Below are 18101 nucleotides of genomic sequence, written 5' to 3'. Positions count from 1 at the left end.
AAAAGAAAGGCCCTGCGTTCCTAAAGCTTATGTCCTAATGTTGAAGGTTAAGAAAAGCAATCACCATTATGGACTCTCATTTAGTCTGGGTTCCTCTGTCAAAGTAATGCACTGCTTTTTTAAAATAATAAAAGACTTTAATTTAGAGTCCTGAAGTCACTGAAACACACACACACACACACACACACACACACACACCCCTGATTCCATCTATAAAATGAAAAGAAAAATAAAAGACAGTACACACATGGAGGTGAAGTGTTATTTCAGAACATGAACAGCTAAAATCTGCACGTAAGGGCCTGGTGGACAAGATTCATTCTGAGCCATGAGCTGAGAGCGAAGTTGCAGTTTACTGCCCCTTGAAGCTGCTGCGCTGCAGCATTCAGGAATGATCTGCTTTTAAAAGACAGATTTCCAGAAACATGACAATTCCCTCCCCCCTCCCCCAACAGAGGTGCCAATGAGTGAGCTTCACTCACTCACCTTCAGAAAAGCCATGCATTGGGTTTTGCTCCTAGAGTGACACTTAATTCCATCTACTTGAAAGTGGCATTTCATAAAGAAGGGGATGGGGTCTCAACACTATGTGACGCGTCCTTCGGGACCCTCACCATGCTTCGCTCCTCTTATCTTGTAAACGCAGAGGGTAAACACTAGATCATACCCAATAACTGTAATATGCTTAAGTGGGGGAAAAGGCCCTTAGAGGGGACCGTGGGGGCTATTCATTTTCTAGTGCTTGGAGACCCCTCCCCCCAGCAAAAGTAGGAGGAGAGGGACCTGCAGTGTTGTCAATATGGAAGCAGATAAATGAATATTATACGCCAGGTTTTCCATAGCAACTATTTTAGTAACACATGTATAAATACACGTTTGTAGCTATTTTAATCACCTCCCTATCCAGTTCTGTCTGAATTAGTAAGGAATAGAGTATATTCAACAAAGTGGATTGCGCACAGGTAGCACTAATTACTGTGGCTACAGAAACAAATCACAAACCACTACTCTATTTCCAGTTTTTCCCTGTTAATTTTTGGTGAAGTATTTCTACATTAGTTCCTTTTAAAATTAAAGATGCGTTACATTTTCTAATCCCTTTGTAACTATGAGTTTCTTAAGCTCCTCTGCCCCAATGAGACTGTTTTTCACAAGAGAGAAAAGATTTTCAAAGCAGTTAACTTTAGTACGAGACGGTGCATATTAAACCAAGCTCAGCATTCCCATGTTTTCTGCCCTGGAGCTTTCAACGCTGTGATGACCGTATTTTCATTTAGAAATGACAGAAATGGGAAAGAAACCAAGCCGCTACCTAGTGCTGTGGCCTGTTCTGCTCTCTAGTCCAGCAGAACGGGCCCGGGAAGACCTTGGGCGGCGGGGAAGCGACAGTGTGCCCCGTAATGACCCGGGACCTGGGTGGTCGCCGGCCCGCCGCGAGCAAACGCCCACAGAGGCTCAGAAATCAGCTCGGGCGTCCCCGCCGCGAAGCTCGCGGGGAGCCGGGGGAGGGCCCGGCGGGGACGGCTGGAGGCCGGACGCCGCCGCCCGCGGAGCCTCTCGGCGCTGTCCACACTGACGAGCGCCCGGCGGACACCGGGAGGCAGAGCGAAGGGGGAGCAGAGCCGCGGGGACGGCGACCGAGCCGCGCGCCCCGGCTTTGACGTCGCCCGGCTGCGGCGAGCAGCTCGCGCTCCCAGCACGTAGCGCACAACGTGACCGCACACAGCCTTCCCCTCCGGCGCCCGGCCGCCGGCTCCCGGCGTCACCCTCCTCCTGCCCTCGCCTCCGAGGCGCTCAGCCCCGCGTCCACCCAGGGATCCCAGCCGGCGTCGAGCCCAGGGCGCTCCGCCGCCCGGCCCGGAGCCTCTGCCGCAGCGGGGGCCCGAGCAGCGGCCGCGAAGCCGGGTGTCCTCCTCGGGGGCCGCTCCCGCGTTCACCTCCGGGCGCCAGCTCTACGCCAGCCCAGGCGGGGAACCCCTTCTGCGGCTCCCTCCTCTAAACTCCCGCGGGTCCCGGCCGCCCCCACCCTCCACCTGGCGGGGGCGGCGCGGCAGCGGAGAGGACGCGCGCGGTGCGGGTGAGCACGCGTGGACGTGTGTGCGGATCCGGTCTCTGCTTCTCCCTCTCGCAAGTGGCGGCGGCTGGACTCTGCTCGCGGCTCCCGGAATTGGCGCGGCCGGCGGAGGCCCCTCTTCGCGGGCGGGTGCTGAAGGCTATTTTGGAGATCGGTGGCGGCGGCGGCGGCTGAGGCTGAGGCTGGTGCCCAAGAGAGCTCCAGACGCACACTCTGCTCCATCGGTCCCTCTCTGCCTCCCCCTCCTCCTTCCCCTTCTTCCCCACCCCAGCCCCCCTAGTCCCACTCCTCCTCCTCCTCCTCCTCCTCCTCCTCCTCCTCCTCCTCCTCCTCCTCCTCCTCCTCCTCCTCCTCCTCCTCCTCTTCCTCCTCCTCCTCCTCTTCCTCCTCTCCCAGCTCAGCGATGCGAGCCTGTATCGTGTAAGCGGATTGGCGTTGCAATGGCAACTGATGGAATGGGGGAAGGCAAGACAGCAGGGCTGGGGGCTCCGGACTGCGGGCGGGCGGGCCGCTGCCGCTGCTTGATGCTCCTCCGGGGACCTTCGCGACTTACTTTGTAAAGACGAACCCAGGCGACGAAACCTCTGCTCGGTGCCCCGAGTCAGAAGCCACTTCCTGTTCCTTGGCCGCCCGCGCCAGGCTCGCAGCGCTCCGCACCCGGCCCCTGGCCCGCGCCCGCCGCCCGCCGCCCGCCCAGCGCGCCGCCGCGGCTGCGGAGACCGAGCCCGCTCCGCCGGAGAACACTTCGCCTCTGGCTCCCCTTCCCTGCACGCCCCCCGCTCCTCCTCGGCGCCTGCGATTTTCCCAGGCGCCCCGCGTGAGAGAGGCGTGCATGTGAGTGTGTGTCAGGTTATTGTGCTGTGGGAGTGTGTGTCTCTGTGTCTGTGCGTGCATGAGTGTGGGGTGTGTGGGGCTGCTGCGCTCCGCTCACGGCCGCCGCCGGGGAAGGACAGACGGACGGCGCTGCCTTGGGCGACCGGTCCCCGGGCACGTCGGCGCAGCCCGGGAGCGAAAGGAGCGCACTCGCCTGGCCGCCGGCCTCCGGAGGGTCCCGCTGCTTCCCCCCTGGGCTGGATATGTCCATGTTCACGTGAAGATGGATTTAGTGTACGGTCTCGTGTGGCTGCTGACAGTCCTCCTGGAGGGGATCTCCGGCCAAGGAGTGTACGGTGAGTGAAATCGCGACGTTATCGTGACCTTGTGGTTCTTAGGCAAGAGAGGCTGGTGAGCGAAAATGCACGACTCGCGCGCTCCGCGGCCCCTCCCGGCGTGGCATTTGATTTACACTTCATCACGGTATCGGGAGCGACGAGGAGGCGGCGAGCGCGCTGCGGATTGGGCTGCGAGCCGCGGCCACGGCACCTCGGCTCCTGTTCCGAGTTGAGTGGAGCCCGCAGCATCGCACTTCTGCGAACCAGGGGCTGTGCGCTTGATTTATGCCTGCTGGGGACCCGCGCTCTAGCAGTCTCTGATTTAATAAAGATTGGACCTCGCTTGCCGCCTCGGCAGTGCCGCGATTTCCCCCAAATGGAGGCTCCGAATGTGACCCCAGTGAGCTCCCCATCCCTTTCCGCTCCCCTTCTCCTCCCCGTGTGTGTGTGTGTGTGTGTGTGTGTGTGTGTGTGTGAGAGTGAGAGTGTGTGAGTGAGAGTGAGTGTGAGAGAGAGAGAGAGAGAGAGAGAGAGAGAGTGAGAGAGAGAGAGAGAGAGAGAGAGAGAGAGAGAGAGAGAGAGAATATGCCTACAAGACTTGATTTTCCAGTTTAGGAAGTGGGGTGACTGTTGAGTTGCATTATGCACCAGCCATTGCCTGGAGCACTGACTTGGGGAGGAGGAAATAGCAGGCAAGATTCTCGGTGCCAGACACAATTAAGGGACATGTTTGTGTGAATGGATGAGCAAATGCATGAATGAACGGACCGCCAAGTCCGCGCGTCTGGGTTCCGGGGCAGGACACCAGCTCACTGCAACTAGAACACAGTCTCAGTTCTCTGAACAGCCCAGGTCTGGGCGGATAAGGACTGGGGAGAAGGGCGAGCTTGTTGATGAGGAGGTTTTTAAGTCCTCAAGAGCAAATCCAGGTTCCCTTGCCTGTCAGCAGTTGGCACCCTTGGCTTTCAGGACAGAAAGATACACTCACAGCCCCTCGCTCTGGCAGAAGTGGGCATCTCCTGGGACAAGCAGGCAGTGCCACAAAGGAAAAATAACTTCTGTGATCTCCAGGTATGGGGGGTGCGGGGAGGAGGTTGGGAGAACAGCCCCTGAGGGACAGCAGGCCAAACCTCACCCACGGTTCCCCTCCCGCCAATATCCAGAGACTGCGTGTTGGAAATCCAGCCCAGTACCCACTGTCTCACTCTGGGGTTTGGATTTTTGCACTGCAGTGCTAGGTCAATGAATGCGCCCCCCCCCCCCCTACACACACTCCCCCCCCCCCAACCCACAAAGGGCATAAGTGTTTGAGCTGACTGAGGACTGAGGAGTGGGTGTGGGTACAAGAGGACGTTGGGTCCTCAAACTCTCTGAGAAACCACTGAGTGTGCCATGGGTAGGTGTTTGCGAAAGTATGAGGGCGATCAGACCTTTACCATCTTCATTGTGTATTGCCCAGGGCTGAGCAGTGCTGGGAGGTGGCCAGAACAGCCCTCCCCAACTCTAAGCCTCTTAAATTTCCCTTCTTTTCCCACTCCCTCTTTCCTAAATGGAAGAGAGCTTGCTTGATGGTGATTATGATGGTGGTGGTGTGTGTGTATGTATGAAAGAGATGCTGAGACTACAGGCACATATTACCTCTTGGCTTATGTAGGAGGTGTGGCCTCAAGCAGAGCAGCAGTTCATTTAGTGCTCTTTTGCCTTCAGCCACACTCTGGTGTTTGGAGCAGCTGAGAGTGTCCAAGATTCTAGGGATGGAGGAATGCTGGAGTTAGAGCCTTCTCAAGGAGCTGTTCCTTAGTGTGGGAGAATTTGAATTCCTTTCATCCCATGTCCAAGTCTTCATTTCTCTTCCACTGGCTCAGATCATCCCAACAAAAGGAGTTTTTATTTTTTTATTGTGTGTGTATAGGGAATAATAGTAAATGAGAAAGATTGGGGCTGGCGGGGGCGGGGAGGAGTAATAGGGCTGGAACTGTCTGGATTAGAAAGACATAGTTCCAATTTCCTGTTACTTTTTGTAATTCAGATTATTTGTCCTGGAAGGTCTCATGTTGGGTAGTGGAAAAGGGTAAGATATAGGAATGAAGACAATAAGAAAATTGCATTTGAGTATTCTTATGCCCATGTTGCTTAACAATAAGGAAGGAGGTAGTTCTGCTACTGAACTGGTCCTTGTGATGGATGCGGTGGTGTTTTTTTGGTTTGTTTTATTTTAATATTGATGTGGTTATTAGTAACTTAGGTAAGAATAGAATCAGCTTTGTGTGAAAAGTAATCAGCATCCCTGGTTATAAATGTCACAGCTATGAGGTGGGCGAAAAAATATACTTATATATAACTTTTCAAATATGTCTTATGTATCACAGAAATTAGGTTCTCAAAGTGGAAACCCCTAACCCTCAGCATCATCCTCACCTGGGAAATCTCAGTGTCCTGGACTTTCTAAATCAGAAATGCAGAGGGTGTGACCCAGCATTTGTTACTCAGGTCCTGATTTCAATGCCGGCTGAAATCCGAGAACCACAAGTGTATACTTCAAATTTCATTGCTTTGACTTTGTAAACCATGACCTTTCTTAGCCTAAAGTAGTTTTATTTTTATTTGTAGAAGAATTTATGGGGAAAAGAACACTTTATTTTTGTTTAGTTATAAAACATTGATAAGTTGTAAAAGAGATAGACATAAGAGTTAGTGTAAGATTATAAAGTGTGTTTTGAACATTTTACATGAAGAGAATTGGAAATGATATGTACATATTTTAAAGCAGGGCAATTATAAGTGGAGACTTCAAAGACCAAATGGGAACTTGGCTAGCATAAAAGTCTATATCCCTTTATTTGCTTATATTTCCAGAGGTAAAACCATTCATACTGCACACAAATTAGTATTCTTTATTAATACTGTTTTCTTAGCTAAGTTCAAGAGGAAATAAAAATTGTGTTATAGGCAACTCAGGAAATCACTTCATTGCAACCTAATATTTACATGATTTAGACATATGTCATTGTAACCTTTCTTTTTTGAAGTATTTAGTCAACCCCTTCACTCTTCTACTTCTTGGCTGGAAAACTGAGTATGAAATTCAGATTTTTTTTGTAATTGAGAATATTTGTTTTAATGTATGGATTATGTTGTCTAGAGTTACTATAATCTCCTTCCTTTTGTGCTCAATCAGCTTGGCACTCGTGTGCAGTACTTAAGTGTAAAAGTTTCTGCTATAGACCTAGGAACTAATTGCCATTTATCTTGGGGTATTGCTCAGCAAACTAACTCCATAATTGCTAAAATTTGTGTATGTGGGGGAGTTGAGTAAGGGAGATTATCCTTTAATTTATATCTGCTTGTCTACCCTCTGTCAGTAATTCTAATGTTATTAAAATATTTTAAAAATGAAAATTTCCCTGTATGTTTCTTACATATTCCATATCAGAGATGGCATTACAGTAATGTAAATTATTTGAAAACACTTCTGAAAGAATGACTGAAAAATTTTTTTCATAATACAGCAGCATCAAAAAATAAAAAAATGTGTACTTCCTTAGGCAACTATGTCACCTATTTTGATGGATAATATACATTTGGAGATATCTATATTTTTGAAGTTTTAAAATCCATTTTATTAATGAGTTTTAAAAAGTTATCTATATTCACACTTTTTCTTCAAAATACTCTTTGAATTTTAAAATTTTATCTTACATTTATTTTTACTCAATTAAGCATCACTGAAAACCAAAAGTCAGTAGATGAACATCAACTGGTATCCATTTGTGGCATTATTAATTTTGTTGCACTCCTATCCCATAAGGTTTAGGGTAACTGATTAAACATAGCATCAAGGATCACAATGAAAACCCTAGATAATGTGTATACTTATGGAAATACCTAGAGCTGAGTGATCCAAAGCATTTTTCTAGTTTGGGGAATTTTATTTGTGAGTCATTCTGTGATAGCAAATTGTTTGGGCTGTTTAACTGTGTTTTCTAGAGATACTGTTGGTAATGACAACATTGAGAATCGTATCTACTATAAACTTCTCAGTTGTCTTGTTAAAACAGAAAACATTGCCCCATTGCAACAAACTGTATTTTTACATTTGGCCCATCATAACCTTAGTTTCCAAGGAGGCTAATAAAAATATTATAACTGTATTAACACAGGACAAATCCCGACTGCAAATGAAAAAAAAAATAAAGTTTATGTCTGAATAATTTTGATTTTTAAAAAAAATCCTCACTAGAGAATATATTTATTGATTTTTAGAGAGAAAGGAAGAGTGACGGGAGAGAGAAAGAGAGAGAAGAGAGAGAAAGAGAAAGAAAGAAACATAGATCGGTTGCCTTCTGTTTGCTCCCTGACCAGGCATTGAACCCACAACATAGGTATGTGTGCTGACTGGGAATTGAACTCTCTACCTTTTGGTGTATGGGATGATGCTACAACCAACTGAGCCACCCGGCCAGGACAAATATCTTAATAGTTTTTATGGGAGCCAAATAAACCTATGATGTGGTGTCTTGAAATAGTTAATGCACTCACTAAATAACTTCCAGGATGCATTGGAAGCAATAAATAAATTTATCAAATACATGTGTTTGACAAATTAGCAAACTATATTCACTCAATTCAAGTTATATCGATATCATACAACTGACACCCAGGCAGTAGCTGGTTAGAAAAGGCTTAGTGGAATTGATAACCAGAGATAAGTTGGAAAAGGGAAGTATCTGGAAGATATTTCAGACTGTCAGTTGACTGAATGTAGACGGACAGATTGACCTAAAAAGATAAGAATACTCTGGAAGGTCAGTTGAATATTACATCAGTCTCAGGATGTTGCCACCCTCACAGCAGTGGTATCCCAAGTGCACTGAGTTGTGATTTTTGCCCAGTTTGAGTTTGGAGAGACCCTGTGGTCAGATATTGCTTTTGATTGAACACATATTTAGGGTGTCAGCCTGTGGAAGGAGAGGAGGAGATGACTTTAATAAATGTTGCTGAAAAAAAATCAATCTGAATCTTTACCAAATACAATCATTTCTAATCTTCTCTCTTCCCACTCCTCATCCAACTGTTCCTACATGCACAAGCTCCCTCCCCCACCATCACACACACACACACACACAAACACACAAACTCTTATATCATTGCCACCTTAGCTACCATCACAAGGAACAATGGGCAGTCCTTTGTATCTTAGGATTCTTTTTATCCATTCAGGGTTGTCCTTGCTGGTCATATGACTGAGAATTCACATGCCAAATGGGAAGATTATTTCATACATTATGACTTGCTCATGTCCTGTATGTCTTACATGGGGAAAGCTATTAGGTATTTTATTATATTTTTAATTTATTTTATTTTTGTTAATCCTCACCCAAGTATATTTTTTCCCCATTGATTTACAGAGAAAGTGGAAGGGAGTGAGGAGAAACATGATGTGAGAGAGATGTATCCATTGGTTGCCTCCCACATGCGCCCAGACTAGGGGTAGGGGTCAACCCTGCAACCCAAATAAGCGCCTTTGACTGGGAATGAAACTCTTGACCAGGGATCAAACCCACAACCAGATACATGCCCTTACCAGGAATCAAACTGGTGATCTTTTAGTGATAGTATGACACTCAACCAATAGAGCCACACCAGCCAGGGAAAATTATTTTAGTGTTTATTTTATAAGGTGAATCACCTTAAGCCTTTTGAGGAAGCAGGGTATGTGCAAACTTTTCTGAAAAAAATGTGATCTGTATTCTTTTAAATCTTACTATTTTAATGTGATTGGGATAGGGCTCATGGGCATGTGATTAACAGCATGAACATTATGGGGTCATTTTACATGATTAAGACAGTGTTAGAAACTGTCTTGGTTTGCTTTCCAGCTGTAGAGGTGATTCATCACTCACGTTGTCTGCCCTGGTCCTCATGCTCTGGGAAGAGTCTTGAAAGAGTTGGGCTTTGCAGCCTTGCAACCCTCATAGGCAAACAGCTAGATAGACATATCTGCCTAGTCCTGGAACTGAGCTGTAGAGCTGGTGCTCTTCGCGGCTACAATAAACTAAAGGAATATGCTGTCAGTTCCCAGTTAAATTGAGGAGGACCTTACTCTTCTTTCTGGCTATTTTGGAAGGACAAGCAAAGTGTTATATTTGATGTACTTTAAGTATGAATAGGTGAACATTTTTAGCTTCATTGTAATTGCTACTAGTAACTGGGGTCCCACAAAAATGAAATTTCATTTTTTTGCTTCAGTGACTGTCAATATAAATATATTACTTAGAGCAGACTGAATAAATGATTTAATTCATAGAAAACTGTATCCTATTTTTATTTCCAAATTCAGTTAATAAACGTTTGGCCCTGTAAAACCATGAAGTTATAAATGAGAAGAGACTTTAAAGTGTCAGTAAATCATCCCACTAATTTAAGACATAATGGTTTTATATTATGCCAGTCAGGTGGTGGGCCTATGCTGTTTGTGAGATTTCTTTACAGAAAAAAATGTCACACCTTTTCCCAGAGTCTAGGCACTTTCATTGGGTGGATATGTTTTTGCCAACTTACTAAATTCCTTCATGCTGCATTATTGGGGTATGTACTAAGTTACTGCCTATTTTATACCAGTACGATTTTATTTTCTTTCTTAACTATACTACCTTGTATTGATCCCAGTTAAGCTCTTTGGTTTCCTACTACTTGTCCAAGATATTATGACATTTCTAATCTTAGTTTAAATAACACTTTAAAGATGATTTAGATTTTATAATCCAAATCATACAGTTTACAGGAATTTACAGACATAGAAGAGGATTTAAATATTAGGAACAATTTTTTATCTATTGGACACTTACAATAAATTTGTCAGTTAAAAATATTTTGGTAGGAGCAAAGGTAGGACTTTATGCTTTATGATATAACATCTTTTTTAGTGGCTATTTCTACAACCTCTTATAAAATAGGAGACACAAGTTTCTTGCCATCCGTAGTCAAAACTATACTAAGGACTGTTTTGTGGTTGACAGATGGGGTCAAGTATGTGACATGTTACTATAGCTGCAAGTAGCATATTTCATTACTTATTTTGTTTTAATGAGAATGGGAGGAATGAAAGTAATTGAGTGATTCTGTGGAAAGAGATACATGACTGTCTGAAAGAGGCAGGGTTGGTTCATAGCTAGGCCTCCCAGATTCTGTAAGGACAGCACAGAAGGTAGCTGATCTCTCATAGAGGTGAGTTAGAAAGATGCTAGCCTGAAAATGCTACTGGAGATACATATCTTCCCTTTAAATAATGCCAAAGCTGCAATTTATTTTTCTGAAGTAATTAGAACTTTTCTCATGTGCCTCAAACTGAGGAAGAAAGAAAAATGCTGTTTGACTGAAGGCCGTCTTCAGGGGGATTTTTTCTGGTCTCTTAGAAAGGAAAGATGAGGGGATATAGGAACTCTCTTAAGTAGAGCATGTGATCCCTGTGGACCAGCTGATCCTTCGTGCTAGTTAATTGTGTGGCTTAGGCACATTAGGAGGGATCTCACGGAATAAGCTTCGGGGCATTCTCTCTGTTATTTCTGAGTGGAGCTGAGAATTGGGTCCCTGCCTCACCTCAGGTAGACTTGCTACTAAGGAAGCAGAGGTTCTCATACGATCCTGAGACAGATAGGAAGATCTGTAAAAGGTATGCTACTTTTCAGGAATTATGGCCTGTGAGAATACTATACAGATTCTGGGCAGTTAGGTTGAATTCTGGTAACTCAGTCAACATATTAATGGATAGCTGTTATGGATAACACCTGTGATAGCTATGTAGTAAGGTGATGAACTCAAGAGTTTTACAACTTAATTGAGGAGATAAAGCCAAATGTAAAAACAAAATAAATAAGGCTCTGAGAAATCTACAGATGTTTGTGCCTAAACAAAAGAGAACAATTATATTTGGTGTCATTGTTGGAGGACACTTGAAAAAACTGGTACATCACGAGTTGAGCCTTGAGAGAGGGTTGGCATAACATAGGTAAAGAAGGAGGAAAGGATATTGCTACCTACCGAATGGATCCCAGCTGTGGGCGTGGTGCCACAGAAAGAACAATAATGCTGGAATGTGTGTTTAATTGTCTTAGCAGTTTTTCCAAAGTTTACCATAACTAGAAAGGTGTATCTGTCCTTTAACCTATGCAAACCCCCCCCACAAAAAAGTCTGTAAGTCTGAAAAATAGATATCACGGTGTGATATCTGGAAGTTGCCCAAATATTTATGTCCACCAAAGTTCTGGGTTTGTGTGTATTCAATTTGAAGCCAACTGACCTGCTCACCAGAAGATAAGACTGTTGTCTGTAACGTTTCTAGGGATTATTGAGCCCTCCCCAATTCTTGGCAAAGTTGGGAAACTTTGAACCTTCATAGCAGCTGCTTTTGGAGTTAAAGTCAGACACTTCATAGCATTTTTAGAGTGCCTATGACTTCAAAGCAGTGGACTATGGGTCTAGAATAACTTAAAACATCATGTTGCTTTTTGCAAATGTACAAATAGTGGGATGAATGAACTGCTTGTGTGAAAAGAGAGTTACGTGCTTTCATTATTTCATTGTTATCATTTTTAATTCTCACCCGAGGATATGTTTCCTGATTTTAGAGAGAGAGGAAGGGAGAAAGAGAGAAACATCAATGTGAGAGAGAAACATTGATCGGTTGCTTCCTGTAGGCTCCCAGACTGAGGATCGAACCACAAACTGAGTATGTGCCCTGACCAGGAATACAACCTGCAACCTTCGGTTTATCGGCTGACACTTCAACCAACTTAGCCATCCACTTAGGGCTGTGCTTTTATTATTGTTTTTTTATTCTTGTGCAAGGCAGCGTGATATGGTTGAAAACTGTTGGGAAAGTTGGGGTTTTCTTCTTGTTCTGCTGTGACCACAGGCAGAAATGTTAACCTCTCTCTCCCTTTATATCTACATCTAATAAACCCTTAGAAAAGTGGGCTGTTACATAGAGGAAATGTAAGTAACATCAAGAATGAAAAAATATGATTGCATTTTTATACCTGGAGTAGAGGGAGAGTTCATGGAGAGTTTCCTTTATCTTCTTAAAAATGTCTAGCTTTTTTGCAATTGTAGCTCATAATAAAACTGGCATTAAGTCTTAGAACAGAGTAAGGGGCTAGAAAGTAAAAGAGAGCAAGTAATTTTTTTTTTCTAGAACAAATATTCCAGTGTGTCAGTGTAGCAGAAAATAACTCCAGTGGTGTATTTTTGAACAGTATTTGTAATATTAATATGTGCATGAAAATGTTATTTGATACTGCATCTTGTATGCACATGTAACTGTTCTTGTCTCAGGCTAGCCTCCTCTCAATCCACCTAATCCTGGAGTTTCTCCTTTTGCTCCTTAATGATGAGGCTAGTGATGGGGAGCTGGAACACCCTCATTTAAGAGCTCCAAAAGAATATTAGGGTACACTAAACAGAATGGTCATTAGTATATTTACATATGTGTGTGTTCAAATATATGTATACATCTTATTTTTTTTAAATATATTTTATTGATTTTTTTTACAGAGAGGAAGGGAGAGGGGTAGAGAGTTAGAAACATCAATGAGAGGGAAACATCGATCAGCTGCCTCTTGCACACCCCCTACTGGGGATGTGCCTGCAACCAAGGTACATGCCCTTGACCGGAATCGAATCTGGGACCTTTCAGTCCGCAGGCCGACGCTCTATCCATTTACATCTTATTTTTGTATCAAGAAGCAAGAGTAGTCTCAATACCCTGCCATTTTGAGACTAATTGAAAAATAGCTGCATGTAAAACATCCATCCAAATGAAATAACTTAGAGATACATTTGTAAGAATACTTATATAATATTGACTTTGCTAAGCAAGTCTCCTTGAGCATATACACACAGTAAACTGGGAAAGGACTTAAATGATATGTGGTTTTGGAGTTATCGGTCTTACCTCAGTATCTCAGAATTGGTGAAGTTATTATCAAGATTATGAATTTTTAAAAATATTTATCCTGATTCTGAACTTGTTTCTTGTTTTTCATGGTTTATTCTACTACTATACCATTATTATAATTCTCCCTTGTCCTATTATTCACTTTTATTTAAAATATATATTTTTATTGATTTTAAGGAAGAAGGGATAGGAAGGGAAATATCAATGATGAGAGAGAACCATTAATCGGCTGCCTCCTGCATGCCTCCCTACTGGGTATCAAGCCCACTACCTGGACATGTGCCCTGATCTGGAATTGAACCGTGACCTCCTTATTCATAGAACGATTAAGGAAGAAAGTGGAGAAGTGGTTAGAAATAAAGAATTTTGTATAAGCTTAGAGAGTTAAGGGATCAACAAGTGAGTTGTCAATTATGTTAAAAAATGAACAATTTAAATGTGGTGTTTTGTTTGTTTGTTTGTTTTTACATTAGCCCGGCCTGCATGGCTCAGTGGTTGAGGTAGATCTATAAACCAGGAGGTCAGGGCTCAATTTCCCATCAGGCCACATGCCCAGGTTTCAGATTCCATCCCCAGTGAGGGGCATGCAGGAGGCAGCCGATCAATGATTCTTTCTCATCATTGATGTCTCTCTCCCTCTCTCTCTCCCTCTTTTCCTCCCTCCTTCCCTCCATCACTCCCTCCCTCTCCCTCTCCCTTCCTCTCTGAAATCAATAAAAAATCCTATATAATAAAGAGCTAATATGCAAATGGTCATCATACCCTCATGCCATCACGTCGTAACGGCTCAGACACTCAACACTGGGGAGAGAGGAATGGGGACCAGCCAGACACAAATGAGCTTGTGAGAGAGGAATGGGGACCAGCCAGGCTGTGGCCCAGGAGAGGGACAAGCCATCTGCCCCGCGGTCCTGGGCGCCTGCGGCTGTGGCCCAGGCGAAGCTGCCCACCCACAGTCCCCTGCGGCTCTGGCCGGCCCGGGTGAAGCCGGCTTGGGTCCTGGGTGCCTGCAACTGGCCGGAGGAGGGAATCCTGTGTCCCGGGTGTGGGTGGGGCAGAGGCGGTTGGGGGAATCAGGCCAGCAGGGAAGCAGTTAGGGGCGATTAGGCCAGTAGGGGAGCAGTTAGGGGCGATCAGACAGGCAGGCAGAGGTGGTTAGGGGTGATCAGGCAGGCAGGCAGGTGAGTGGTTAGGAGCCAGTGGTCCTGGATTGCGAAAGGCAGTTGGACATCCCCCTAGGGGTCCCGGATTGGAGAGGGTGCAGGATGGGTTGAGGGACCCCCCCCCCACCATCCATGAATTTTGTGCACCAGGCTTCTAGTGTATATATATATTTTAAAAAGACACATTAGACCAGATGGATTTAATTGATATCTTCAGATCACTTTCCTCAAAGAACCATAATATACATTCTTTTCAAGTGCACATAGAACACTTTCTAGAATAGACCACGTTAGGACACAAAATAAGTCTCAATAAATTTGAGAAGATGGAAAGCATATCAAGCATATTTTCCATCCACAATGGTATGAAACTAGAAATCAATCACAAAACTGAAAAAAAAAAAAAAAAAAGAATGGGAATTTTCTAAACCCTAGTCTTCAGAGAGATGATGTTATTATGTAACTTATGAAAGACCTCCTTAGGCAATCCTATATAATAAAAGCCTAATATGCTAAGTGTCCAGTCATTCGGTCATCTGTTCAACCAATCAAAGCTAATGGTATGCTAAGGCCGCTCAACCACTTGTGACCCTCCCCGGGCCCGATCGTGCACCGGTGGGGGTCCTTGGCCTGGCCTATGCCCTCTTGCAACCCAGGACCCCTCAGGGGATGTTGGAGATCCGGTTTCAGCCCAATCCTGCAGGCCAGGCCAAGGGACCCCACTGGTTCATGAATTTGTGCACTGGGCCTCTAGTTATATATACACAAACATGCACATATACACATGCTTAAATAGAGTCAATAGATATATGAATATATATTTTAGAGTATATACATATTCTCTATATACAAGTCAGCATTTATGTATGTACACTCATAGAGTGGATCTCATGGGCAGTAGCTGAACTTTAGGGTAAACTCCAGGAATTGGATGGCTTTCCCCCTTCCCTTAAAGCTGACTGATTTAGTGTTGACAGCAGGACATGTGATCTCTCACCTAACATTCATTTTGTTTTTATTTTTTTATCATTTTATTATTTTTTTAAAATATATTTTATTGATTTTTTACAGAGAGGGAGAGGGATAGAGAGTTAGAAACATCGATGAGAGAGAAGCATTGATCAGCTGCCTCCTGCACACCCCCTACTGGGGATGTGCCCTCAACCAAGGTACATGCCCTTGACTGGAATCGAACCCAGGACTCTTCAGTCCCCAGGCCGACGCTCTATCCACTGAACCAAACCGGCTAGGGCTCATTTTGTTTTTAAATATCTCTTGTGATACCTTCATGCTTATATTCACCAGTTTACATTACCTTTAGAAACTCACGTAACTTCTGTTTTCTTCTATTATTTTCTTAGTTGAAAGAAGAGAAATGTTTCTAGCTGCATAATAGTGATACCTGTGCAGTTTATTTTACCTGCACTACAGTGATGTGGACACTTGAAGCCTGGAATATACACTTGTATTTTCCAAAGAACATCCCTCCTCCCTCCTGCTCTATTAGTTAGGCCTTTTCTCCTTTGTAAAAGTGAGCTTTCAGTGAATCAAAAATACCTATATTCAAGGGTGGATAATAAAATATGTCCACAAACCAAATTCAAGTAACTTGGATCTTCTACCTTTTTAATTACTGAAAAATAAACAAAGGTATAGTATTTTTTCATAAAATAATTGCTGTATATCATGTGCTTAGTATATGCCACACCTTGTATTAGGAGTTTTATTTATTTATTTTTGTTAATCTTCACCCAAGGATATATTCCCATTGATTTTTATTTTTTATTTTATTTATTTGTTTTAATAATTCTTTATTGTTGAAAGTATTACATATGTTCCTCCTCCCTCCTCCGCCCTGCCATTAACCCCTTCCAGACCCTCTCCCCCGCCCTGCCCCTTGCCCCAGGCCGTCAGCACCCCATTGTCTGTGTTCATGGGTTATGAATATATGCATACATGGTCTTTGGTTGATCACCTTCCACCCACCCCCGCCTTTCCTCTGAGTTTCTGCTTCCATGTCTCTGGATCCATTCGGTTCATCATTTTACTTTTTTACTTAGATTCCACATATGAGTGCGATTTTTCCCATTGATTTTTAGAGAGAGTGGAAAGAAGGGGAGAGACAGAGAGAAAGAAACATTGATGTGAGAGAAACATCGATTGTTTGCCTCCTGGATGTGCCCCAACCAGGGCTGGGATTGAGCCTAGGTACATGCCCTTGACTAGAATCAAATCTGGGACCCTTCAGTCCACGGGCTGATCCTCTATCCACTGAGCCAAACTGGTTAGGGTATAATAGGAGTTTTAAATACATTATACCATAGTCTAATCTTTGAATGAGGTAGATGAGAAATCTGAAACTTATGAAGTTTAAATAACTCCCATATAGTTACTGGTGGCTGACTTTGGAATCAAATGTGAAATGGATGTAAAAATAAATATTTGTATATATTCCTATTTGTATTATTAATTATATTCATATATTTGTGTGTTTGTACTTAATGTGATTAAAACATGCAAGTTAGCTAGCTCACATAATGCCATCAATGAAACTTATCTCAAATAGTGTATATTTGAAGTGCAAATTGGGTGATAAATTTCAGTAAAAAAATTTAGGCTTTTATTATATAAGATTTTCTTTCTTAGGAAAAAAGTTATGGTTTATAATTTGTTGTTGTTTTTTAATTGAAATGCCCATACTGAGGGTTCTCTCTGGTATAATTTATTTTTGGACTGATAGGCTATTTTAAGCTTGTTCATAATTAGTGACCTGTAAAAAATGAAGACATGGCTCTTCTAGATATTCTGCAAAGTAGTTATATTCCTCCATTTAAAATAGTAGGCTGTGCTTATAAAAAATCACCACTATCATGTGTACTACTGATTTCCCCCAGGCTGATTAACAATCACTGGCCTTGGTAAGATTGATAGTTAAATGTCATATTTGGCCTGATTTTTGCCTTTGGTTCCCTCAGGGCATTGCTTGGGCATTTCTCGCACAGAGTTAATTGAAGAGACTATTTCTGCGGGTTTCTTTTCTTGAAAATCTTGTGCTCAAGAGGACAGTTGATTGCAAGCTCTGCTCTTAGCTGACAGTGAGTTCCTCAAAATGCAAAGCTTACAAATGAGTGTAGTTTAGTGATTTGTTTTAAACTTTTAGTTAGAGCATTCTCTACTGTAAAAGTCATTTTTTCTATGCTTTTTGAATGCAGTTACTGTATTATAAAGTATAAGCCTGTACCATTCTGGCTATTATGTGATTGATGCAGAAACTGCTTCGATAGGAAACCATTTCAAGAGAGAACAGGAAAGGTATTATTTTCAGCTGTGGTGCCCTGCATTTCTAAGCAGCTGATGTTTCCCCTCCCCGCCAGCCCCTCAAGTGTCAGAGGCAATCTAGCCTTTTGAAATTTAACTCTTGATTTTGCCTGGCTGAAAAATCAGTGCCCTGAAATTCATTACACATTCACATTTCAAAATTGAGAATTCATTAATTTTTTAGTGTAACTGTGTTGTTATTGTTGTATTTTAAAGTCAGACTTTTTATTCTAAGAACATGGAGAAACATCTGTTTTGTGAATTTTTCTCTAAACAGGGACTTCTTCATACCCAAGCCAGTTACTTGAAATTAGTGGGATATGAATTTTTGCATACTGAAAATTGTGATAATATTGTCAAGTGAAGTGGGTCATAATATATTTTGTAATTTTAGAATTTCAAATTGCAAGGCTTTGTAAAGGAATAGGGAAAAGATGAAT

The 18101-nt window shown here is 43.4% G+C and overlaps 1 protein-coding gene across 1 annotated transcript in view; it reads left to right on the top strand.

The window, feature by feature from the left end:
* The first annotated feature begins 2501 nt into the window (after nt 1–2501).
* The window catches only part of MDGA2 (MAM domain containing glycosylphosphatidylinositol anchor 2), a 954748-nt gene continuing 939148 nt past the window's right edge, over nt 2502–18101 (top strand). Inside the window, exon 1 of the mRNA XM_036347018.1 lies at nt 2502–3243. Within this exon, the coding sequence (XP_036202911.1) occupies nt 2967–3243 (277 nt within the window). The 5' untranslated portion in view covers nt 2502–2966. The remainder of the gene's footprint in view (nt 3244–18101) is intronic.

Source organism: Myotis myotis, unplaced genomic scaffold (assembly GCF_014108235.1).
Source record: "Myotis myotis isolate mMyoMyo1 unplaced genomic scaffold, mMyoMyo1.p scaffold_m19_p_1, whole genome shotgun sequence".
Classification (NCBI taxonomy): Eukaryota; Metazoa; Chordata; class Mammalia; order Chiroptera; family Vespertilionidae; genus Myotis; species Myotis myotis.
The sequence above is the reverse complement of the archived record's forward strand: the minus strand, read 5'-3'. Positions and strand labels throughout refer to the sequence as shown.